This window comes from Ambystoma mexicanum, chromosome 6p, assembly GCF_040938575.1.
Source record: "Ambystoma mexicanum isolate Mex_15411 chromosome 6p, UKY_AmexF1_1, whole genome shotgun sequence".
In the NCBI taxonomy this organism is placed as follows: Eukaryota; Metazoa; Chordata; class Amphibia; order Caudata; family Ambystomatidae; genus Ambystoma; species Ambystoma mexicanum.
In genome coordinates this window covers 1,476,067,215-1,476,093,559 of record NC_090935.1, presented here as the reverse complement: position 1 = coordinate 1,476,093,559, position 26,345 = coordinate 1,476,067,215, and the positions used below count along the sequence as shown (strand labels likewise).

Here is a 26,345-nt window from a genome sequence, read left to right as displayed (position 1 = left end):
TTCTTACTGTGGCTTGACATTTTGTCCTGGGCATCTCTGCTAAAGCAATTATGATTAGTGTAATTACCTGGCTAGACTAGCATTTGAGTGCAGCCAGTCTAGCCTTTCCTTACTGTAGCCTGGTATATTTCTCTGGGCAGATATGATAAAGTAAGCATGATACGTGTTTTTACATGGTTAGATTGTCTGTTTGGTGAAACCTATCAAGGTATGTATCACTGTGGCATGGCCATTGTTACTGTATTTGTATTTGTATTTGTATTTATTGATTTATAAAGCGCCTTACATGCATCATCAAGGCTACAGCAAGCATGATAAGTGTTATTACGTGTCTAACCTACACTGTGCAGCCAGTTTGTACATATTTCTCACTGTGGAATTGTATTTTTAATAGCAAAGTGGTAAGATAGCTCAGTGGGTTAAGCAGTCGTTGCTGCGATCTATGTGTGAGCTACAGGTTCGAATCCCGGCAAGGCCAACTGAGCCTTTCATTCTTCAGAGGATGATAAATGAGTACCAACTTCGGTTGGAATGATAATTTTATTTAAAATGTGTTATGAATAGTGCTTTGGCGAAAGCACTATATAAATTACAAATCATTATCATGAATCAAAGCATTAATGCTCCTGTGCATTGTTGGTGACTTGCATCTATTGGATTTTTGGATACGGTGATATCGCAACAATTAGCATTGTAGGGGCTCTAATAATCATATAAGGACAATACCTAACGTGCAGCTATAACTGGCATAATGTGGAAGTAACCGACCATACAATGCTGAAGTGGCATATCTATGGCAGTGCCTCGGCCTTTGTTGAGTCTATTGGGTCTACCCCATGATATCATGACCCCCATCCATGGCATATTAAGGAAGCACCCTTGTTTAAATGTGGTTGGTTTCTAAAATATTCTTGTCTGCTATTGTACCTATTTTGAATTTTAAAAATTGTACATGTATGTACTTTATTTTACTTCTGCAAGCCCCTTCTGGTAATGTCACCAGGGTTAAAGAGAAACTGATGCCATCCAGGTCAAAGGTCATGTGACATCCCTTCCTGTGATATCAGGCGTGTTATGTCACTTCCGCTACCCCTGGCATTTTGGTGAATCGACATCCCTGGGTGAGCCTGTTCTTTACCATCCACACCTGTTTCAATGAATAGATTCTATTGATGTTCTGCGAATCCACTTGATATACGCTGGATAAGGGAATAACGCACTGTGTATCATCTGCATAATTCGTGAACTTAGTTCTCTTGTCCTCCAAAAGATGACATAGTGGTGAAGATCTTGCAGAGTGATAGGGAAAGGCAGGCTCCTTGTGGCACCCCATAGAGAACTTTAACTGGGACTGCGTCTGTGGTACCACTACAGACTCCTACTGACTGGTTTTACAAAAAAAGATTTAACACAGGCAGCCGCTGAGTTGGAAAAAGCAGCCACCTTCTGAAGTCTGTCTGTCAACAGAGCATGGTCAACCAGATTGAACTCTGCAGACAGATCTAATGACATGAGAGCTACCGGCACCCGCTGTCAAAAGATTGCAAGATGTTCAACCTCATATCCAGCAGGGCTGTTTTGGTACCGTAGGCTGCCAAAAAGCCAGATTTCCACTTACTCAGGATGTCATTACTCTCCAGGCGAGAGCGAACCTCTGGGTTTCCCCAATATTAACATTTCCAAAGCCATTAGATCTGTAGTGGTGGACTGCACTTCTTTGGTTCTGCAAATACACACTAGGAATGGGGTAGTGGCAACATATACCTCTGTCCTCAGAGATGGAGATAAAGGCACGCAGCGGCAGATGAGGGCACGGTACATAAGATGGAAGTGTCTCTTCAGCTCCCACCATTTTCTATCTACAGGCATGGTTCTTTCAGGATGTTTTTTCTGGGCTGTAGAGATCCCACCGGGCCCTGGGACAAAGTTGGACATCTGACTTTAGCGCACTGGGTATTCTTGTTCAAAATCCGCTACTAGGAGGCCCTCATTCCGTGGATATCAGCACTTTACCGGACCACCTAACTACAGGTTTGCCGGTGGGACACCTGGGTTACCTCCATCTGAATGCTGGAGGTGAGCCAGATGCCCTACCGGCCAAAAAAAGCCCTTGTTATCACCACCGGCATTTGTGGCGGTAATGATGGAAACTCCCCTCATGGAGTCATATGGGACTCCATGAATGGGGATTTACACTGTACCGCCGGCACTCGTAATCCGGCGGCAATCCCAGAGGACTGAGTGCCGCTAAAGGTAAGAACCAAATGCCGGCATCCTGAGGAGTATTCTCGTAATGTCCCTTTAGCACTTACTGTATCTCCCAGTCCTCTCTCTATCTCTCTCTCTTTCTCTCTCTCCCTCTTTTTATTCTTGCTTTCCTTCCCTCTTTTTCTTTCTTTCTTTCCCTCTTTCTCTCATACACTCTCTTTATTTTTTTTTATTTGGATTTTAACCTTTTTGGTTTTTACAAAAGAAGAGTTTCTACGTTGGTTGGGTTAAACTGTTTGTGAGCTACATTACGACACCACTTAGAGTCTAGTTGAATCACGGGGTCGGTAAGGGTCCCAGGCTTAGGGCTTTAAGACCCAGGTAGAGGGGCAGCAAGGAGTCCACTAGCGTCTTTTGCATTGGCTTTGTTCAGGGCCATCGTCAGGAATTTTGCTGCCGTTCTGGACCATCTAGCTGTGTCCCCTGCTATCAATCGAAACCAGCATGTTTCTTCCTCTAATGCTGACGGATGGACGATAAGTGGTGACATGTAGGCTTGTCTTTCACATGCTAAGGCTGGACACTTCATGAGGAGATGGCGTACTGTTTCGACGTGTTCCTGAACACCACACAGACGACAATCAGACACCGGCGTAAGTGCTCTGGAGGCTAGAATTTCCCTGGTGTGAAGCAGGTTGAGGCGGGCGCGCATGAAGGTCTTTCTTAGGTTTTTCTCTGGGAATTTTTCGCAGTATTTTAGTGGCACCTTCAGCCGATTGTGGGATGGAGGAAGATGCTTTAGTGACTTGTAAAGCTGGCTTTTGTCGACTGTGTGTATCCAGTCTTGTTGTTGAAGCTTGGTTTTTACTCGGCCTGGGTTTAAGACGAGGGTTTCTTCATTACATGCTACTTCCTCTAAACTGGCTTGGATTTTTTCAACCCAGTTAGTTAGAGGTTTGCAGGACCCTTTGCAGATTTCAGAGGCTACAATCTGGAAAAAGGGAAGTGAGTTTGGCGTCAATATTTTTCCATAGAGTTGGATAGCACTATGAGTCACCACAGAGGCTAAGGACTGTAGGCCAAGGTCACGCCGGATTGCTGGCGTTGGAGCTGATTTTGGCAAGCCCAACACCGATTTCCATAGGAAGCCTTCTAGCTTGGACCAGAACTCTGTAGGCAGGTTTAAGTTTGCCGCCATCCCGTAGGTTATTGCTGGGACTACTTTCGATTTGTAAAACTGAAGAGCTGGAATCCATGAGAATTTTCCGAATATTTTGTCCACAGCCCGTGTTTGCGCAGTTAGATTTCTCATTTTGTCCCAAAGGGAGTTTTGGAGTGAGATTTCTTTCAGTGTGTTATCAAGCGTCAAACCTAGGTTTTTGTATTCACTGACCACTTCGATTTTTGTCTTTTCCAGAAACCAAGAATTGTTGGAGTGGCACTGGTTCAGTGTTTTGGATAGGACCAGGACTTTGGGTTTTGTTATGTTGATTTGTAGGTTGTTGCTTGCCATGTATGCAGCCAGGTTAGTTAGCTGTCTTTGTAACCCTATTGCCGTCTGATCCATGAGGATCAGGTCGTCAGCATACCATAGTCTTGACACTTTGTGAGTTCCCACTTTCGGCGGGAAGGATCTCATTGTTTTCTCAGATTCCTGGAAGTCACTGATAAAGGCTATGAACAGGGCGGGTGCCAGGGGGCAGCCCTGTTTGACTCCACGGTCTGTGTGGATCTGATCTGAGAGAATGCCTTGTCGGCTAAGCCGCACCCTCAGGGATGTAAATGTGTGAAGGGCCATTATCGGTTCGAGTATTGGACCCGGGCAGTTCCAAGATGTTAGTTTAAACCATAATTTGGTTCGGTCCATCATATCAAAAGCTTGGGATAGGTCTACCATCGCCATGTAGACCTTCGGCGCGCCTCTCTTCACTTTCGCCTTGATGATATTAAGAATTAACAGATTTATCGTTGTACCCGCGCTCTTTAGGAAGCCAGTTTGAAAGATGTCTGTCGCTGGTGAGTTTCTGGCCCATTCTTTGAAGTGGGACAGCAGAAGAGATGCAAAGATCTTGCCGATAATGTCTGATATCACTGTTGGTCTATAGTTTGCCGGACAGCTTCTGTCCCCTTTTTTGAAGATCGGGACCAGGACTCCTTCTGTCCAAGTTTTCGGGATTTGCTTTAGCTTGTGGCAGAGATTAAATAGTTCGCCGATTGCGTGAGCCCAGGCATCAGGGTGTTTTTTGAGATCTAGGTTTGTCAGCCCGTCAGGTCCCGGAGCCCTTGACGATTTTAGGTTCGAAATTGTTCTGGCAATATCTTGTGTGTTTGTCAATTTGATCCATGGTTCCACAGTCAAAAATGTCATCTGCGGGGTTGAGGATGGAGGTGGCCGGTAGAGTTCCGAGAAGTGTGTAATTCAGCTTTGTTCCGATACCGAGTTTGATAGCAAGGGAGTTTTTTGGCTGTTTATGCTCTTGAGAAGTGACCAGAATTCTCTAGTGTTCCTTGAAAGCCAGATGTTTGGCATGACTTCTGCGTCGTTCTGGTATAAGATCTGTCGCTGCTGCTTGATTTATAAAGCTTTGTGCCTGTGTGGAATGCGGACCAAGATTCTGTGGTTCCATCTTTTCGTGCCAGTTTTTTAACTTTCTCACCTCTTGCCGTTTTTCAACCACCAGGTGATTGAATGTATGGGTGTGATTCGGTAGGTTTTGAGTCTTGCCAGAGAAGCTCACTTTGTGGGCGACTAATAGTGACGTATACTCCAGTCTTTCTGATCCTGAGTCTCTACTTGCACAACCATGTTTCGACCTTAGGTTGGTCGAGAAGCATCTTACATTTTCAGATGACAGCCGGAGACGATTTTGTTGCTTATTGGGATCGACATTGGGTAGATAGTAGAGTCTTTTCTGTGCTGCACCTCCGCATGACATCTGGAGAAGGTTGTGGTCGCTATTGGTTGTTTTTATCACTGTAAAGTCAATAATGTACGGGATCAGGCCTTCCGTAATGTAGATGTGGTCTAATGTGGCGAATGCCCCTGGCCTTTCCCACGTTGGGATTTGGCTTTTCTGATCTTGTAATGTTGCTATGTTGTAGAGCTTTCTTGACTTCATTAACTTAGTCCGTGCTCAACCTCGATCGTCCATCGACGGCCGCGGCGTGTTGCCTTTGCTGTTAGTAGTTTCGACCCCGCATTTTGCGTTCAAGTTGCCGCATATTATCATATTTGTGACGCTTCGGTCGACTGTAATTTCGTCGATGATGGTGGTTATGGAGTTGCAGAAGTCTTTGATTGCTGTTCTCACCGGGTTCCAATACAAGTTCATTATGGCATATTCTGTGTTTGCCCAGCAGTCTTTGTCTTGGTCGTAGTGGTGCCATGAGGTGAGAGTTGCGAGCGTACCGTAGCCCTCTGCAATTTTCCCCTTCGGGGTGATCCCTGATCCCAGGCGGATGGCAGTCAGAATGCCTGCTGACGGTCGACCCACGATAGACTTTGTTGCCGGCGAAACTTAAATGTCGTAACCGTCTAATGATGGTTTGTCCAGGAGCTAAGTTTCTTGCAGACAGAGGAGGTCAAAGGAGCTCAGTTATGCCTCGTTCGGTTTAGTTAGGTGGCTGTAGCCTCCTGTGTTCCAACATGCCATTTGCAGGGTACTTTCTTTGGGCTGGGTCGAGGAATTCTCCTGCTGGCTCTTGTTGACAGTGGAACACCGGGGTCGTTGCTATTTCTTTTGGGTACGTGAGAAAGTATCGGAAATCCACTTACATGGACTGGATGCAGGAGTTTCATTCAGGCCTCTCCTAGAGGGCGACGCCTTTGTTTTCGTGCATTGTCTTGCCTGGAGGGTCTCCTCATTGTTATGCAGGGCGTCAGGAGCTGTGTGGATTCCGCGAGCCCAGTTCTTTTTAGAGTCACCGTGATTTCTTGACCACTCCTCGAGCCGTCTTTTTTTATGACTGGTCAGTTCAGTGTCGTTAGAAGTCGCTTCAGAGTTGAGTTTTGTGCGGTAAGGCCTTGGAGCAGCCCCTTTATCCCCTCCATGGTGCGACTTGGCAGATGTATGCTTATGTAACTGTTGTAGTTTTAGACCAAGGTGTGCAGGTCTTTTGTTACTTCTGGGGGGAGTTCACTGATCGCCTTGTTTGTTATGTGGAGGTAAGCTTTGGCTCTGTGTTCCCGATGGTTTGGTTCGACGAGTATGAAGTCGTCGGATGTTAAATGTCGAAGTTTGTCGACTTTTTCCAGTATTTTTAACACTGTTCTGCGATTGAGGACTAGGTAACTGTCCTTTGTTGAAATCTGTTCCACTTTGTAGAGTGACGATTCTTCTAATTTGATAGGCTCTTTAGCCTCTGCCCTGTTTGCTCTTTTATTTTCTTTGTAAGAAAGAGCTCGGTGCCTGCCCTGCCGATGCGTTTGTATGCGCCTTGGGCTGTTTTCCCTGTCAGATCTATAGACGGGTGACTTTTCTCTTTTCTTTAGCTCTTTTAGTGCTTCAAGGGCAGCGCTTGGAGAATTTGAGCGTGGTCTATAGGTACGATCTTCCTCCTTGCGTTTTTTCCCCTCCAGAGGGGCATGCATCGGTTGTTTGGTTGGTGTTGTTTGAGATGTCTTGGCTGCTGCCATTGGGTTTCCTAGAGGTGCGAGAGTCGCGTCTTCAGTGCCTAGGTGCTGAGAAGTTTCCAACAGGTCGTGGGATAGGTTCCAGTCCACGTTCGATCTCAGAATGAGGGCTTGGCCCTGTGTGTCTTCGGTTCTTGTCGTTTAGGATCTGTTTTTTAACTGCAGCTTTGGAGGCATATCGGCTGTAGGGATGGAGCCAAATGATGGCCTGGCTTCTGGTGACTTTTCTTGAGTAAGAGGGCGAGTCTTGGGTACGTTTTTCTCTTTAGTCTGTGTGACGGGTCTGTTTTGCCGGACTACGATGTCCAGGGTTGGTGTTGCTAAAGCGGACTTTGTTGGTTGTTTTTCGAAAAATTGGGGCCATGTCCTTCTGCTTCTCACTCTCTAAAGTCTGAGTGGATCTTGTTGCAGATCGGTAGGGAGGTTGGTTCGCTTTCTTGCAATGTTTCAGCAATTCGGCTCCCAGTTTTTCTTCCAGATTCGATTCAATCCTATTTGAGTTGCGATCAACGGCAGTTATGTATCCTTCTATGAAGGTCAATTTGTCTCTCATGGAGCTTATCATTGAGGTACTGTCTTTGAGAGCTTCGTGAATTGACTCATAAAGCTTACCAAATGGGTTAAGAGCTATCGTGAGAGTCGACATGATTGACAGCAAATCCGCTTTTCTTTTTTGAAGGAGTCTTTTTTTCTGACATACTTGGGATTTCGCTCATCCGCATGAATTTTGGTGAGGTATTTAGACCTCTTTCAAGTTGATACTGGGCCGATCTATCCAAAGACCTTCTCTCTGCGTGAGATAGTTCTTCTTGGGTGGCGGACTGAGCTTCCCCCGAAAGTCTACTAGGGTTGCCTTGAATGTGAGGATGAGTCCAGGCATACTGGTCTACGGGGAGGGCTTTCCTACAGTCCGCTCTTGCCCTGACCCTAGGAGCGAAGCCAGGGGACTGGGCGGCTGTTCCTTCAGATGTTAAGTCGATGTCTGCAACCTCTTTTGGTGGCACTGTGGATTTGTGGTTGCTGTCTGTTTCAATCTGTGGGCTCCCGGTTTCCTTGGGCTTCTTGTTGAGAAGGGGAACCGAGTCCTCTGTCTCTGGGCTCTGACCCGTGGACGTGGATTGATTCAGCAAGGATTTTTGGCTTGGAGTGGGACCTTGGGAATTTGAGTCCGTTTTTCGTGCTTTCATCCTTGGAGAAGACTCTCTGATGCCTTCCAAAATTTCGGCGTCTGAGAGTTCAGGGTCCTGGTCTATTTTTCTTTTATGTTGTTTGATGAAGTATTCTTTCAATGAAGTAGATAGCAGCGGGGCTGAAATGCCTTTTGCGCCCCACTGGGTTTTGGCTGGTGTTTTCCGATATTTCTTTGTCAGTGTTTTTTCAGCCCTAGGTTTGCTTTTGGCGTTCCCTTTTCTAAGCCGCGTCTTTTCAGCCTGATTCGAGATTGTTGGCACTGTATCCGGGAGCTACCCGGCCCTCGGCTGTGCCTCGCTAGTGCCTGCGGCGCAGTCAGTGGCTGGGTTGGGGTTTGGATTTTGGGCTGTGCCGGCCTGGGGTGATACCTTGCCTATCTTACCCACGTCACTTGTTGCGATTTGGACTGGCGGCTCATTTCGGTCTGGTATCGGTAGGTCGAGGAGGGGGTTTCCCCCGGGTGATACTTCAAAGACGGAGTCTTCTGATCGCCTAGATGGAGAGGATCGACCGTCTCCTGAATCCGTGTCCCAAGAGTCATTCGTGTTACTTTCAGTGAGAATAACATTGTGAGTATGATGCTTTGAGCGCTTGGTAAGGTTTGTTGTTAAAGTTGCGCTTTGATGAATTTGCACTACGGTTTCATTTCCTTCATTCCCTTGGGGGGGGTAGCAGCGTTTGGTGGGTATTTGGGTCGCCGATGCAGGTCTCACGATTTCGGCGTGGAAACGCACGCCTGCTGTGAAGAGCCGCTTTGGCGTGACAACATCGGGTGGTCCGTTCAGGTGCATTGCACCCGGGCGTTGAGACTCCCGCCGTGCCCGCTCTCCGGGCAGACTCCGACAGGGAGTCGCTCGTCCAGACGGTAGAACGGCTGGGCACGTTGCTTGTCGAACGGTCCGCTAGCCCCGGTGCTCCTGCGGGTAAGGAGCTGTTCAGGCGAGGGGTCGCGTCTGTGTCTTCTCCTCCGCCCGCCCTGCTGCTGATCCGGGGGGGAGAGTACGATTTTTCCGAGGATCTCACTCTCTTTGTCCACCACTACGCGTGGGATCGAGCCCTCGAGATGGATTCCCGAGACCGACAGGATCGAGTGAGGTGTGCAGGGGGGGCGGTTTTGTTGTAGTCGGGCACTGTCTGTGAAGTTGGAGAGGAGGCGGCTTTCCCTGTTTTTCGCTTACCCGCCTCCCTGAGTTCTTGCAGATCCTGCTGGTCTCCTTGTTCTTGGAGCAGTTTGCTGCTACGGAGACAGCGGCTTATGTCGTTTTTTAATGGGGGAGACAGGCGCCATAGAATTTCTGAGTTTTGTTTGGATAGAAGAATTCTGGTGCGCAAATGATCAAGTGTAATTCCGTGGGGAAGGGACGGTGCTCACTCGGTCGAGGGGAGGGCTGCTTACCTCGCTGCTTACCTCGCCACCCGTCCCCCAGCACCTGACACCAGACACACTGCTTTGCACACAGTTCTAGTAGAGATGTAAAGTGGACTCCAAAAAGCACCGTCCACAAGCAGGAAAGAAGCGTGGATAACGCAGTGGTCTGTCCTCACGACACACACCAGACACACTGCTTCGCACACTCTCTTTTTCTTCTGGTATTAACAGTATTTACCAGAAGGAGGCAAAAGTCGCAGGACGTTGGTGGAAGGCAGTGACATTGGCAAAGTTTTGTGAAATCGAAACAGTTCACCTGATTTTACAGGTGAAAAGCAGTCAAATATCTTTAACATACCAAATAATAATTCAATTCCCAAGAGAATTTCTCTCTGTCATAATACTGAACTCACGTAGTAAACCTCACATGCACAATTTTCTTACTGCACTTAAAGTGGTTTTGCTGCATCTTGAGTGAAAAAGGATAGTTTACATGCAGGTAAACATATGGTGAAGCGCTGTATAATTTTCTGTTCACTTTACAATTAATAGCTGAAGCGTTTGTTGATTCTTCTATGGAAAGGAAATGGGTTAAGAAGACAATGTAGGCTTGCTTTGTTGAACACATTACTTGTAGACTGCCTTATTGCTATTCAGATGCCATTAACATTTCACTAGCATTAAATATCTGATCAAAATGCCTGAACTGAAGTTTCTCTGAATGGTTATCTTCTCATGGAGCTATATGTAAAATGTGTTACATGTGTACCAAATGTCTGCTATTACTCGGAACTACAGACATAGATATAACTTTAGAATATGGTCTAATGGTGTATTATACCATGTTATTTAATTAAAATAATGGGCTTTAATACTGCACCAAATTCAATGGTTTTTAACGATTGTGTCTTTTTCTTATGCAAACCTGATATATACTCCTCTATATTTTTAGGCATTTCTTCTGCCATACGAGTTTAGTTATAAATCCAATGTACTTTGATTGAGGAAAACTCTGAATAAAGTATTAAGATGATGATAACGTATTACTTACTTGAAGTCGGAGCAGCATAGCAGGTCAACTCTGGTGGTGCTTGAGCTGCAACATACACATTTTTATTTTTTTATTTATTTGTGATTGATTTACACAACTTTATTTGGCACATTTGCAAAAAAGCATAACACATAACAAACATTTAAAACATGCATCTAGAAGCTATATCATACAGAATAAAATAATCGAAAATCTAAAAAGGATATCCTAGTCAACAGTTAATATCAGTTATCATAAAAAAGAAAAAACGGTCATAGCAAACCTGGGGCTTCCATTAGATTGTGCATATAATAGAGACACATGTGATCACAGGAGGTAGAACATGCGTTAATACGAATCATTGACAAACATTCAATGTTTTGAAAAGGTGTAACCAGCAAGGGATTAGTTTACACCTTTTTTGACTTTCTCAAGCATACCCGATGTAAAAACTTGGATATGAAGAAAACAACATTTAAATCATCAGTGTTCTTACTAAGATCCAATTCAGATCCTGTGGACTTTATGGTTTTTAATCTGAACAAAGGGAATAAATAGCGAGCTCTAAGTTCTTTGTAGCCCACACATAGGAGCAGGAAGAGTGAGACTGCCTCCTCTATCACACCACAGTCTTTGCAACCCACTCAAGCTAAGAAAACTAGATAGGGCTGTTCGATATTGAGCTAGGTTCGGATTGGACCAGATTCGTACCCCGTATAACAGTGGTTTTGCATAAAGGACCTCTGCTATAGGAGAAAGGTTGCATTCCCAGTGAATGCCAGCTACGGGCGCTCCCCAGGGTTGCATAAGAAAGGCTCTCAAGAAATAATTCTCTGATACACTAAGGTACCTTCTGATGACCCCATAGTCCTGCCCCATAGAGTGCTGCGGATTGAGTTTGGGACCTGTAGAGTTGTAATGCCGGGGAGATGGCTCTTCTAGCATGGGTGTTGAAGAACGTCATATTCCCCCACAATATCTATCAATAGACCATATTGCTTTTAGCGGTTGGTTAGACCAGAGGAGGTTCTCAGAAAATCTGATGCCCAAGTAGTCATACGTGGACACCTGCTCTAAAAAATGCCCCTCAATTTCAATTTTTTGTGTAGACCTCTTGGATAGTTTGTGCCTAAATAGCATGAGATTTGTCTTGTCAGTGTTTAGCACCAGATATAGGTCTTTGCATTTTCTAACAAAAATATCTAGATTATGGGCCTCATCACAAGTTGGGCGGTAATGCTGGTGGTATTACCGCCGGCGGTATTAGCCCTACTGCCAAACCACCCGGCGCTATTAGCGCCGGATCACGGGTTTGGCGGTATTGGAATTCCCCATTCCCCACTGAGCCCATTCGAGAATGCCCCGGTAATAGCGCAAATTTTCGGCGGATTTCCCCCCAGCCCAGGTCAAAATCTGCCAAAGCCCCGATTTGGAGGGCCCTTAAATCCGGCGGTAATAGCGCGACCGCCAGATTTAAGGGTTACTGCCAAACTCGTGATGAGGCCCTATGTGTTAGGCTCAAAGATGTTGTCTGGATTACTGCATCACCTGCGAAGAATTGGGAAACCTGTCAGGGCCTATCTTGGGCGGTCAAGACAAGAATTTATGAGTCCCTCTATTATTTCATTGAGGTATAGAGAGAAGAGGAGGGGGGGGGGCAGCACACAACCCTGCCATACACCCCTCTCATAGTTAGCTCTCCTCCCAGGCCCCATCCGACATAAAGGGATTGTATGTTGACAAGTAGGTACCCAAGGATGCCCTTCCTTTGTAGAACCTCCCACGGAAGCCCACGTGGGACGCAGTCAAAGGCTGTGCGAAGGGCAACAAAAATTGCATAAACCCGCACCCGACTGAAAAGGATATATTTAGACAACATGAACCCTAATCTGAATCCTTGGTCCACTGCTCTAATGTCTTGCCGAATTCCCAGCCTGTAGATGGTTAATAGCATCGCTCTCATCAGCCCATGCCTGCAAACGGCCGAGTAACACTTTGGCTTATATCTTCCCAGCATCATCCAATGGGGATATAGGTCTGTAATTCCCCGGAATACTCCTGTCACCCTTCTCAAATATTGCCACAATTTCAACATCGCGCAAGCATACTGGAACCTTGCCAGTGAAAGCAGCCGAATTAAAGACATGACTTAATACGGGTACCCAAATGGACGTCTCATCTTTAAAAGGTTGATGGGTATTTTGTGAGGCTTAGGGGCCTTCCCTGCTCCAAGTGCCTCAATAGCCTCCTCTACCTCCTTGACTGTAATTTTTACATTTCCCCCATGCTCCTCCCCTCCACAAGGAAAGACACAGCTGGGCCATGTCATCCTGGCATCATCTTGCTCACTCTTATACATATTGCTAAAATGGTGGTGCCAGGAGTCAGAAGAGATCTGGCATTTTATTGGTTTGGGGGCGTTCAAATCCTTCCTAGTGACCAATTTCCACAAACCAGTTGTGGAGACCATGACCCAAGCCTGAATGTAGAAAAAACAAAGGTCATTGGGCCTCATTACAAGTACTCCGGTCCGGAATTAACACTGCCGGTAAAACCATACCGGCACCGTTTCCATGTCCGCCCAATCATGACCCGCGGCCCCGGTAATAGCACCACCCTCAACCGCCACCGTGGAAATAGGGGTCCTGTTAAGTCCGTCTGCACGGAAACCCCTCTGTTACCGTCAATACGAAACACCGTGAGCATCACAACTAGCGCGGACACGGAAATACCGGCAAAAAAATGGCGTAAATACCGTGATCACGGTGGCGGAACCACCGCCACCGCGAACATGGCGTTATACACTGCCTGCTGAACTGAATCAGGGCACAGGTGCACCAAATCAGCCCAGCTGGACCTAGCAGGCCACTGGGAGCCTACAAAAGGGCCACACCCAGCCCAACACAACACAGAACCATGCAGGCAGCAGGTCTAGTAGCACTGGGACTGGGCCTACTCAACCAACAGGCAGCACTGCACATGGTGGCAGTAATGGCGCAGAGGAGGAGGCGTAGGCGGAGGAGGCGCAGGCGGCAACCAGCCAACCCTGCAACTATGGCAAACCCCATTGCCCAGCCAGCCCGACCCCGCCGCCAGCCAGCAATACCACGCATCAGGGCCTCACCCTGGAACCTCACCCCAGGACAGATCCACACACTATACCAGCTGGACCGTGCAACAATCCTGCACATCACCGCCATGATTGAGGACAACATCAGCAGCCTAATTGACACCCCCACCTCCACCCCCCCCTTTTGAAGGTTGTCTCAGTACTGCATTTCCTTGGCACTGGCACCTATCAACACACGGTTGGTGAGCTGCACGCATATCACAACCCTGTTTCTCCAAAATCCTGGTACAGGTACTGGATGCCTTGTTGCGCCATGTGTCGGAACACATAGCCCTACCCCGCACCCTCCCCGAGGTCATTGCCACCAAGTTGGCCTTCCATGCCATAGCAGGCATGCCAAATTGCATAGGCGCAGTTGACTGCACCCACGTTGAGCTGACAGTACCACGTGCAATTGAGGCGGTGTTCCGCAATAGGAAACAGTATCACTCTTTGAATGTCCAGATGGTTTGTGATGCCATGCAACTGATTACACACTGCTGCGCACGTTTCACAGGCTCATCACATGACTCAATGGTACTGCGGAATTCCATGTTGCCACGGTACATGGAACGCTATGCCGGACAAAGCACATGGCTATTGGGTGAGTACAGCTGACGATGCTCCAACCCTGTCGAAGTGGTGTGTGTGTGTCCAGGCCAATGAGCATGTTGAGTGTGCCGCTGTGACCGCACATGCATCACCCCCCTTCCATCTACCAAATACACAGCGGATGCCAAACATCATGAAGGAAGACATGACAGGGCACCACAATGTGCCCGTGCACACGCTGGCACAGCCAATCCCGTCACTGTCCCATGAACCTTGTGCCACTGCAGACACCCACCCTCAATTGAAACACTGCCTCGAAAGGCACGAGAGGCGTGTAAATGAGACGACGTGTATTTACTACTTCCGTACAGTGGAGTCACTCTGCCATGTGTGGACAGCACTGCACCGTAACATGCACACAATCAAATGTCACCCGCAGGGCACAGTAAACATGCAAGTCAATGTGTAGGCCCATATCCAGTTAGCGACATACATCGTGATGCCCAAAACATACCTCCATACACTGCATGGTACATATGCTTGAATGAATGATGATACAAGAATGCACAGCAGCAGATGAGGACATGATGCCACAAACACTGACATGTTCCCCCATCTACATCACATGTAGGTGATGCGGGATATGCACTCACGCCATGGATGATGACACCTGTACGGAGACCAAGGAACAGGCATGAAGAGGCATACAATAGGGCACATATCCGCACACGTGGAATGATTGAGAGGAAATTTGGACTGCTGAAGGCCCGTTTCCGCTGTCTGAGCAGATCTGGCGGATCACTGCTGTACAGCCCAGTGAAGACGGGTAAAATCACGCTCGTATGTGCCATGCTGCACAATATATGCCTGCGCAGGAACATCCCAATGCCACCAGACGCAGATGAGGAAGATGGGGATGGGGATGGGGATGGAGATGGGGATGGGGATGGAGATGGGGATGGGGATGGAGATGGGGATGGGATGGCACCGCCTCCCCCTGGGGGTCCACATGATGGCCAGAGAGCACGTGATGCCCTGATTCGCATTTACTTTTGAGTCACAGCACATTCACAGAAATGCACGAACATGGTGACGACAATGAATTAATATTTGCACTGCAAAATAAATGATCAATGTCCACACATGTATGTCTTGATTCAAAATGGTGATGTATTGATGTAATAACAACAGGGAAGGAGGTGCATTGGTTAGGGAAGCTGTACACCCGGGGCCACCCACCACCCAAACGTGCCCACCCCCACCCAGACCCCATTGTTCAAACCCCCAAAACTACCTACCCCACCACCCAAACGTGCCCACCCCCACCCAGACCCATTGTTCAAACCCCCAAAACTACCTACCCCACCACCCAAACGTGCCCACCCCCACCCAGGCCCCATTGTTCAAACCCCCAAAACTACCTACCCCACCACCCAAACGTGCCCACCCCTCTCACACCCTTGTAGTCCACATGTGTCCTGCACTGCCCCACACACATGCCATCACTTCCGTGTGCGCTTCTGTGCCTGTGCAACCTTGCCCAAGGGACCCGTTAGCCTACTCGAGCGCCTCCTTGGACTGGCAGTAGTGGAGCTGGATGGGGTGGTTGTGTTTGATTGCGCAGAATCTGGGATTGAGGGCATCCCTGCCAGATTTGCCTGTTGGCCAACCAACATGGCCTCTACAAGCCTGGAGGTGTGGTCGTTGCCTCCCGCACATGGCGTGCAAGGGTTACTATAGTGCTCGCAAAGCGTCCGGTGGACCTCGACAGGCGACGCACTGAGGCACTGTAGCTCTCCCTCTGCAGCCTGGATTCCTCTAGCTGCCTCTCCACCAGCTGGGTGAGGATAGCCTGCTGGTCCTCCATCCGCTGCATGCGGGCATTCAGTTCGGCCATGGATGGGGTGGGCGACCTCATGGGACTCCCCAGTGATGTGGGGCTGAGCTCCAGCTCATGGAAGGAGCCCAGGTCTTCCAATGTGGGCATCTCCCCCTGTGGCCCCGTTTCCGAGTGCTCTTGCGGGGCACTGTTATCACTGCAGGCCGCCCCCTCTGCAGTGCTGCTGCCTTCGGTGTTGTGTTGGGTGGCCATGATAGGTTCCCGTGGCACCTGTCTAGACTCAGGCAGTGTGGAGACGGTAGGGATGTCGGTGGTGGTGGTGGGCGGCACATCTGTAGTGGCTGGTAATGTGGCCAGAGGTGCAGAACTGCCGGCAGCATCCTCCTGTGTGGTGGCGGTGGCTTGTGTACTTGCCGGTGCAGATTGGCTGGCCTGTTGTGCAGTATCACTGTCACTTGAAACGGCTGTGGGGACACAAAGGGCATGCAATTAGTGTTGTTGTGGTGGCAGATGGGTGCATCACATGCGTCATTAAGATTGTACATTGAATAGTGTTAGTCACATGCATCTGATTGCTGGTGTATGCATTCTGTGATATTGGTTGCCATACGGATCATGATGGGTCCTTTGGCCCACACATGCACTGCCTGGGGGGGGGGGTTGTTAATGGGTCCTTTGGCCCACACATGCACTGCCTGGGGGGGGGGTGTTAATGGGTCCTCAGGCCCAGTACTCACAACTGCATATTTACATGTGGCATTCATGTTTGGGCACATACTGGCATCTGCAGGTGGGCTCACTCCTGCCTCAGCCTCCCCGATCCCATGGATTCCCTCTAGGTGGAGGACGCTGCTGCAACGCTCCTACCATGCTTGCAGCCTCAGTGGGGAAGAGGGTCCTCCGCCTGTCCCACTGCTGCGTTGGCGGTGCGTGGAAATGAGGTTGCGTACCCTCAGCCTCAGGTCGTCCCACCGCTTGTGGCAGTCCTTCACGCTCCTCACTGTCACGCCCACAGCGGTGCACTTGCGTGCAGCTTCGGCCCACACCTCCTTCCTCCGCTGCTGTGTGGCACGCCGTTGGTCGGCGCTGAACAGTATCTCCGCATTGTCCACAATGTGCGCCACCAAGACGGTTAGCTCCGCCTCGCTGAAGCGCTGTTTGCGCTGCCTCTGAGCAGGAATCCTGGCAGACATGCTGGTGGTCCCTTTTGGCTTCTCAGAGTTAGGATTGTGCTTATGCTGGCTCTGGATGGCAATGGATTGTGCTTTTATATGATGGCCGCCTCTCTGTTTCCTGTTTTGGCGATCATGGTATTTCCGGTTCCGTGTCCGTGGCGACGGAGGCGGACACGGGTTTTGCGCCACTTGTGGCTGCGTTATTTCCATTTCCGTGGGATTTTCTGTGACGGCGGTAACAACGTTTCCAAGTCCGTGTGGTGCGCGCGACCGACAGCGTGCAATCGGACGGTTTTTCCGCAACCTTGCGGACACGGAAACGTTTTTACCGCCACCACGGATTTTGCACGGTCCCGGACTGGCAGGTTGTAATGAGGCCCATTGTCTTCAAACCTAAATTTAGCAAGCATTGTAGCTTGAGTGTTAATGTGAAAGGTTGCAAATTGGAGCAAGTAAAATTTATGATTATCTGGGCACCAGATTCCACGAGAATGGGCTCTGGACCACCCAGATAGCGAAGGCATTCTCCACCCTAGGAAAATATGGTGGAGCGACAATATCATTTTTCAATAGAAACGGGAGAGGGGCACTCCATCCGGCCATCAAACTCTATGCTAAACAAGTCATCCCTGCCTCAGTTTATGGAGCAGAATTATGGGGCAACACAAATACATCCAATTTAAGTAGGGAGGAGAATAAATGTTTGAAGCGCCTACTACAGCTCCCCTGCAGTATACCCAATGTGTTTTTACATCTAGAACTTGATGTGTGCCCAATCGCTTACCTAGTCTCCCTCCAACCAATACTGTACTGGGGAAGTACCTAAATGCCCTGATGAACCTCTTTAGCCTTGTGGGTGGCAAGAGTATTGCCTGGGCGTTACATGTAAAAAAAGGCCTTTTTCAATTGAACGAGGCCAAACTGTGAGAGGAGCTGCATAACATAGATAAGGCACACCTCAGAAGAATTAAGTAAGCAGCCATTGTTGTCTCCAGGAGAAGAATTATTGAAGACGCAGGTGGTTCGTATTTAGGATCAGACTACCTGGGCTGTAAATCTGACTTCGGCCTGGAGAGATATCTTAATTACCTAACACCCTCATATGCAAGATCAGTCTTTGTTAGCCAGAGGTTTGGGAATTTGCAGACAGCCTCGCTAACATATCAATGGGCCAGGGGGAGTTCGAAGATTTGTCATGTCTGCGGTCTGGGTGAAGAAACACTGGCCCATTTTTTGTTTCTGAGTGATTGATTGATTGATTGATATTTTATTTCTATCGCGCTCGTACACAAGTGGCTGGGCCTCATCAGTGATGGGGAGCTGTGCCTCTTTAAGAACAGTGAGCAAGGGATCCACATCTGTATTACCCTAGTAACTTAGTGTTTCAGAGCGCGTCAAGGCAAGGGAGGGGAACAGGGGAGAACAAAACAGCGATCTTACTAGGCCCAGTGACATTGAGAACACGCAATTGCATGGGAGAGGGGCGAGGGGAAAAGTGCATGGAAGGGGGGAGAGGTGGAAAGTGCGAAGCAGAGGAGAAACAGATAAATAATAAATAAATAATAAAGGCAACAAACAGTGGTAATGCAGCCAGCAATTTGCAAGTGCTAGGTTTAAGGCAGCAGACAGGGTAGGTCCTATAAGTGCAGGAAGAACAAGGGGGGGCTGCCTCAAGAGTGTTGGGAGTGAAATACCTGCGCCGATGCTCAGGGAGTCTGGTGTTCGCTCAATTAATGAGGCACTGGAAAGAACAAATTGGCAGAAAAAGTCACGATCCACAGCGCTTGCAAGTATAAATTGGACAAAGAGCGTCAAGGCTGCAGGTATCTGGGTAGAGTCGATATACTGCCAGTATGATTCCACTGAGGTAAGTACAAATGCAACACAAACAAGTCCCAGTTTCACTGCGCCAAGTATAGCAAAATAAAATTGGGAGTCCAAGTGATTTGTATGAAAGAACAGCCTTTAAAGTCCAAGGTTTAGTACAAGTTGCTTGTACTAAACCTTGGACTTTAAAGGCTGTTCTTAATTGATGCTTGTCAACAGGGTTTGCATTTTAAGCTACGCCAGTAGACTTTCCTTGGCGGCTCTACATTTCCTGTCGAACCAGCTTTTGGTGACTATTGCAGCTTGCTGTACCTTCCTTGAAGGTTTAGTATAATAGGGGAGCACAGCAAGTCCCAACTCACCATAACCATCCATAATACCAGTGGCAGAGGCATTCTCCATGCAGATGGTGGAAATCTAAGGTTCTATGGAGGTGTAAATACTGGCTTTAAGAATAGGAAAATCGACAGTTGACCATTTTACACTATGCCTGGCATGACTACAGTTGCACCGGTCCGTGGCCAGCCACCATACTCTTGGCTACCCAGACCATTGATAACACAATGTACCGGGAGATGATCACTCTCACTGCACTTAAGAACTTCCAGGCTAACAACATTACCCCAATCACATGAACTTATACATAGATAATCAATCCTCAAGCTCCCATTATGCCCCACATATGTGAAATCAGTTGGCTGATCTGGATTAATTTTACCATTACAAGCTCGCAGATTGACATTGTAAAATATGCAGGCTGTCTCAATTGCCTATTTGTGAATTCTCAGCTGTCTATCACACATCAGAGAGGGTATACCCCACATAAGGTCCTGGTCGTCCCAAAGGCCCATGAGATCTTCCAGGGGCTCTATCTGGATATTGATGTCACACATCGCCAGCATTTGTGAATTTGTCATTTCCTTCAGTTCATAGTTGAGGATAATCTGGAGCAATTCTTTAACGCTCTCCGGTGGGGCCCTGCCGTAGGGTCTGTTGTATTTATTAAACAAGACTACTGCCATTCCCTCCCTGATGACTGATTCTAGACATTGCAAGTCATCTGAACCTTAAGTCCTCTCAATAAAATGTAAACCAATTTGAGGGCCTACAAGGGTCAATAGCCCACCATTAGGTTTCCCTCGAGGGCCTTTACTAGCCGGTAGTACAAAAGAGCTAAAACCTTGTAAATTAGCAGCATACATCACCCATGTTTCCTGCAGGCCTACCAGATCAAAATCATGAATAAAGTTCACCCAGTCTGAGTTAGACACATTTCTTTGGAGGCTAGACACGTTCCAGGATAGCAATTTGCAACCAGAGAGGGACGCATTAGTTGTTGGGGGTGATAGGGTTGGTGACAAGGGGAAAATGGGTTCCAGTCGGATCGATGGTGGTCAATCTACACCATGAAGTCCCTCCTCACCCACCAAGACTCGTCCAGCTATAGACACACTCGCAGCAACCTCCCTGTGTGGTGCATGTGGTCATCCTTTTGTCAGTACATGCGATTGCAGTTAGATCCTTGGGCCTGCTAGAGGATAAGTACACAGTTTAACGGACAACAGCCCATCTACAAGCCAACCATTTGCCAGAGTTAGCCAAATGAAATCATCTATGCCTGATGGATATTAGCTCTCTCGCAGCCCAGGATATCTTCTCGGATGATCGATGGGAAGCCATGACATGGCAAAGCCAGTGGATAGCTTTATTAACAAGGGGTTCTCTGCTCTCAAAGTGCCCAGCTGGTAACATTGGGACATTAACCATGTACACATGGTTGGGGAGTCAATGCGTCTGCTGCCCATCTCTGTGGCCTCCAGAGTTGTAGGAGTAAGGAGGTCTTTGGAGACTACTATAGGGCCCATCAGATTTATCATTGGATTGGCCAGAAGTCTGGGTCCAAGGCATATTTGGTGAGTTCATACAGGAAAAGTTGTCTATTGTTTTAGAATGGGCCCTTATATTACCTTGGTAGGCCATGGCTCTAGGCATAGAGGTAAGTTGCAACTTCGAGGGATGAGATCAAGATAAGCCCATGCTCTGCATTCCTGCTGGTTCCTTGAGGTCAAGGTTGACTGGTTACTGCGTTGGGCAGCACTTTTGGAGCGCTTCACAGGACAAGACAGTTTAGTCACTTTGCCCACCAGATGAAGTATAGCCTCCTTGAGTTTGTTTCGCTCCACCATTATTTCACTCAAATTTTAATTCCCACAGATATGGCAACTACATGGAATGCCCTGGGGTTGGACATCTGGGTTGCTAGGCGCAAAACCAGGACCCAGGGTTAACCCCTGTGGTTTGGTCAATCCTGAGCAACCCGATTTTGCAGTGGTCTGGTCAGGGTTGCAGCTATCCAGCTCACATTGAGGTCCAATGCGGTTACTTTAGGGGGATGTCAGGTGCAACAATAGCTGAAAGCTCCTCTGATGTTAGAGCAACTTCTTCGACACAACAGAGCTCATTTGTGTCCTTTAGAAGAGGGAGATGTATCTGTAATATTGCAGCACCCGATTAGCACAATAGAAATCGTCTGCATTATCTTTGAGGACAAGTTTGCACACAGGTTGCCTTTACCCTCAGAATCACCCACACTCACCTGTTTGCACATCCAGTGGTAATTGTGTAAGGTGATTCTCCCTGGTGAGGGAGTGACACTCAAGTGCACCTCTTCCAGGGCACATCTCTGGGCCAGATACTGGAATCACACCATTCTTCCCAGTGGGGCCATTGGCACCTTTGGCCGGGTTATCTACCGAAAATGCCTCCAGCGGGTTGGGTGCGCACTTTCTCTTCTCACGGCGAGAACCACCTCTTAGTGTTGGGTTTTTGGCGCTAATGGAGTCTGCTTTAAAAACCTCAATTAGCTCCGGAGTGGAAGCTCATCACACAGTTTGATTAAGGTCTGCCCCCATGCGCCGCCTCTTCTTGTTCCTGGGATTCCAATGGGTGGCTGGCAGTGGGGCGACCAGCTCAAGAAATGTTATCTATGTCATCCAGGAGGCCTTGGATTTCAGTAATTAAAATATTAATATCCTCAATGGGTTTAAATAGTTTTTAAAACTTCTTTTTCCCCTCAACTGGGGAAATCGGCGTGCCTGCTTTCCTTTTGACCATTTTAGATGTTGATTAGGTTTAATCAAGCAGGTGGGGAACAGATTCAGCAAAACAGGGGGGTTCTGGGAGTTTGTCTACCAGTCTCACACACGGGGGAATCTCAACCAGATTTTGTAGCTCACTATTCCTTTCACAGAAGAGAAATATCCACAACATATCAGTCTTTGTCCTGCCCAGCACCAAAACGCTAGGCAATTTTCTTCTGAATAAGAGTACCAACAGCAACCCCAGACATGTTTTTCAGCCTGGCTGGGCCTCATCAGTGATGGGGAGCTGTGCCTCTTTAAGAACAGTGAGCAAGGGATCCACATCTGTATTACCCTAGTAACTTAGTGTGAGACCCAAAGTTACTTTTAATATGCAAAACATGGGGGTTCTGGGAGTCTTTTTACCAGCTATAGTTATGGGGGAATCACAACCAGATTTCTTAGCTCACTATCCCTTTCACAGAAAGGAAATATCCACAACATATCAAATACAAAACTCTGCAGTTATTATAAAGAGGGTGCTATTAAGGGGTAATCGGGTGCTTAAACCTTGACAGGAGGTTGCAGAGGCAGGCGGCCAGGAACTCAGGATGCCAGGATGTCTGAACAGTTTGGGGCAAGGTTTCAAGCCAAAACACTCACCGCAGTGGGACGGGCAACCATCTTGCAGTGCCGAACACCTTGCGGTGCCAAACACCTGTGCCCTCCAATGTGGGCTTCTCCCTGTCGGGCCTGGAGTCAGCAGATATAGTTGTGGGCAAGGTGGCCAATCTCAGCCGAAAGCCACAGGTATCCACCCACTTGCAGTGCCAAACACCTGTGCCCTTGACTGCTGGCTTCACCCTGGTGGGACTGGAGTCGGCAGGTATATATGCGGGGCTTGGCCAATCGCCACTTTGAAGCTGCAGATCTCCCGCACCCGGCTTCCTCCAGCACCTTGCGGCATCAAACATCTGTTCCCTGACTACGTGCTATCTATTTATTGTTTTACAGTTAAACATTTAACTTTTCACACATTGTGTACATAATCAAAGAAAAAAGTAAAAGAAAACAGAAAAAAAAATATTATAGGTAATAGAATAAAACAACAAAGCTCATCCTCAGCACATCCATCACATTAAACGTACGCGTATCGTTTTAAACATCAATAACTATTTTAAAAGCAACACCAAAAAGAACAATAAACATTATATATATTTATACATCTTTAGGCCTATTAAAAAAGGGAGCTAACACCCTTCGGTTTCTTCTCACCCTGGTATATAAGGCTAAACTGCCCTCCTCTGGCCCGACTCACTCTGCAGGGCACACTCTGGATGTTCTGATCGCCTCAGAACTCCCCCTTTTGATCCCTCTCACCTGGAGTAATCACTTTCTCCTTGTTTCCCATCTCACCCTCTCTACCCCTCAGGCCAAGCCAACTCCAGCACTGCAACCTACCTTCTCGGTCATCCGACCCATGAAGCATGTGTCAGTTGAGGCTTTCGCCACCACTTTCTCACCACCTCGTCCCCCCTTGGCTGACTCACACCCTGACACAGCCCTTTCCATGCTCCACTTTGCTATATCTGATACTCTCGATGTTCTTGCCCCTGTCATGAGGATCCACTTGAAGCCCAAAGCCAAGTACAACTCCAGGTACAACTCAGACCTTGTCACCCTTAAACGCATGTGCAGGGTGGCTGAGAGGAAACGGCGTGCTTCTGGTACATCCTCTGACAAACTGGCCTGCTGCCTGCTCCAAAGGCAATACTGGCTCTCTGTCCGAATCTAAGAAGAGAGCGCACATCTGAGCCTGTGTCTCCGCCGCATCGAACAACTCGGATGAACTCTTTAAAATTTGCAAGGAGCTGGCCAATCCTGCTGCAGTCTCTACCTCTACTGTGCCCTTCGAGGCCCTCTGCACGGCCCTGGCTTCTCATTTCATCTCTAAAACTCAGGACATCCTGTCCTCTATCTCTTCCTCTCACCCTCCTCCCTCTACCCCCTACTCTTCCTCTGGCCCTTCTGCTGCCACCTCTCCTCCCTCCTTCTCTCCCTTTCGCCTGTTCTTCTCAGACAAGGTTTCTACACAAGGCCGATCTATGAAAGTCTCGTCAAAACAGGTTCACCCTGTTCCTCCAAAACCATCAAGGACCACAGTGACACCCTGGCTCCTGCTCTGGCTGATTTCTGCAACCACTCTTTCGCCAGTGGAGTCTTCCCCTCCCCTCTGAAGCACCCCCTTGTGCACCCCCTTCTCAAGAAACCCTTTGCCGGAGGCCACCAGGGGGCGCAGGCAAGAAGGCTTCCTGATTTGTAAGCTCCGTCCCCAGGCCGACATCAAATGAGGTGATATCATGCTAACAGGCATCAACTTCATCCAGAAACGTACTCCTCCTCTGGGGGTACCCTGTGCGACCCTGGAGGGTGAGGTAGCACCCCCGCCCCCCCACCTCCCCGGTGGCTGCGTTGCTTCAGATTTGGACCCGGCATTCTGCTCGGGTGCCACACTTGGAGTGCGGGAAGATGCGCAGAAGGCGGGACTCCTGCAGCGACGAAGGGGCTGACCTGAATCTACTAGGTCTGTGGCCGGGCATACAAGGAGAGACACCCCTGTTCCCCTCTGGGAGCGGGGAAAGCAGGTTCCTGTCCTTTCTTGGGCCAAAGGCATCGGCGGGTCGAATCCCCCCCTCCTGACCACAGTGAGGCCACCGCTGGAGTGTGCCTAACTGGGAACCCACTGAGAAGAGCAGAGCCCGCGGTGGGCTCCGGCATAAAGAGCCGATGAAAGGTGAGGGGCTGGGGGTGATCTGGGTCCCCGGGAGGTAAACGGACATTGAGGCACGGAGTGGGCAGGCACCTGTGGTGGAGTGCCATGTCCTGCTCTTTGGGGGGGGGGGGTGAAGGAGCAGCAGGGGTGCACGAAGGGTAAGATGTGCATGCAACAAAGAACTGCAGGGTCCAGAGAGAGGACCTGGGTGAAATATTCAGCACACAGTGCAGGCCCACGACCCGTGGCTGCGGCGGTTGAGCGGGGCAGACAGGTCAGCACCCCTGTTCACGGGAGTGCTACATGGACCACCAAAGCCAGGCAAAAGGCGCACATAGCATCCCTTAGACGTGGTGGACTGCTGAGCACACGCGGCGAGCTCTGGTGCTCCCCCCGGTCTGTGCTCCTGATCCTGGTGACAAGGTGGAAACCTGGGACCCCCCAACTGGAGCAGATACAGTGGCATAGGCCGAAAAAACCCATGAAGGCTCTGCGGGGTGGGAATGCACAGGTTCGCGCCCTGACTGGGGCAAGATTGAGTGCGCAAGGAGACAGGAGTGACCCGGCGGGGCTGTGTCTTGGAAACCCTGTGGGGCTGAGTGGGGGTGTTGTGAGGCACCATATGAGTTGGAAGGAGGCCCTGTCAAAATTCCACTTTCACGCTGAGAATGCTGCAATGGAAGTGGGGACTGCGCAGTGGACTCCTGCAGAGATTGCAGAATGCATAGGACTGTTTTTTTGTAAATTGAACATAGTACTTTAACCACACATTCTGTATGTACTACTTACTCACAGTGGAACTCTACTAAGTTGCACACTAGCCTTCTGTACGGGTTTGTGTGTTTGAGTTTTATCCTTGTAATTTATTTGAAGACCATAAGAATCACATTACGATACTTGCACTGTATGTATGTAACGGGGGCTGTGAACAGCCGCCAGACTATTCTACTGCTATATAAAGTCTTTTTTGGATTGAATTGAAAGCAACTGCCTCTAGTAATCATTTTTGTATTAATCTGTCCTGTTATATAAGGCATATCACCTATCCTGGGTGCAAAGCTTGTTTCTTATTATTGTTTTTGATATGTTCAACAATTGAATTTCTCTATATATTTGATTTAATGTACGGGACGTAGCTCCCACAGGAGTGCAAATTGGGACCTTCTGTCAGCATATGACAGATTCTGTTTGTTTTGGAGGTCCATCAGGTCCGACATACAGACCATCTTGGAAGAGATCAGGGGGCGGAGGACGGACATGGGGGCGAGGATTGCCGACCTTTCGACTAAGGTGACTACGCTGGAGGACAGAATGGAAGGAGTAGAAGCGAACCAGACCTCAATGGGACTTCTAGAAAGGCAGATAGAGGCCTGCTTTATGGAGATGGAAAGGCGGGAAGAGGAGCTGCGCCTTAAGTTGGATAACATTGAGAATTGTGAGAGGCGGAATAACGTCAGGATCTTCGGGCTCGCCGAGGCGGAGGAGGAGACCCCGGAGGGCCTGCAAAGCAAGGTGCAGGAGATATTCAAATTGGCTCTCTGCACAGTGGATGGTGACA

General features: G+C 48.6%; 1 protein-coding gene across 1 annotated transcript in view; it reads right to left on the bottom strand.

Moving 5' to 3' along the window:
• Positions 1–26,345, bottom strand: part of LOC138511068 (uncharacterized) — a 3,073,423-nt gene that overhangs the window by 2,843,390 nt on the left and 203,688 nt on the right. The window contains exon 3 of the mRNA XM_069626568.1: positions 10,453–10,497. Coding sequence (XP_069482669.1) covers positions 10,453–10,497 — 45 coding nt within the window. The remainder of the gene's footprint in view (positions 1–10,452; positions 10,498–26,345) is intronic.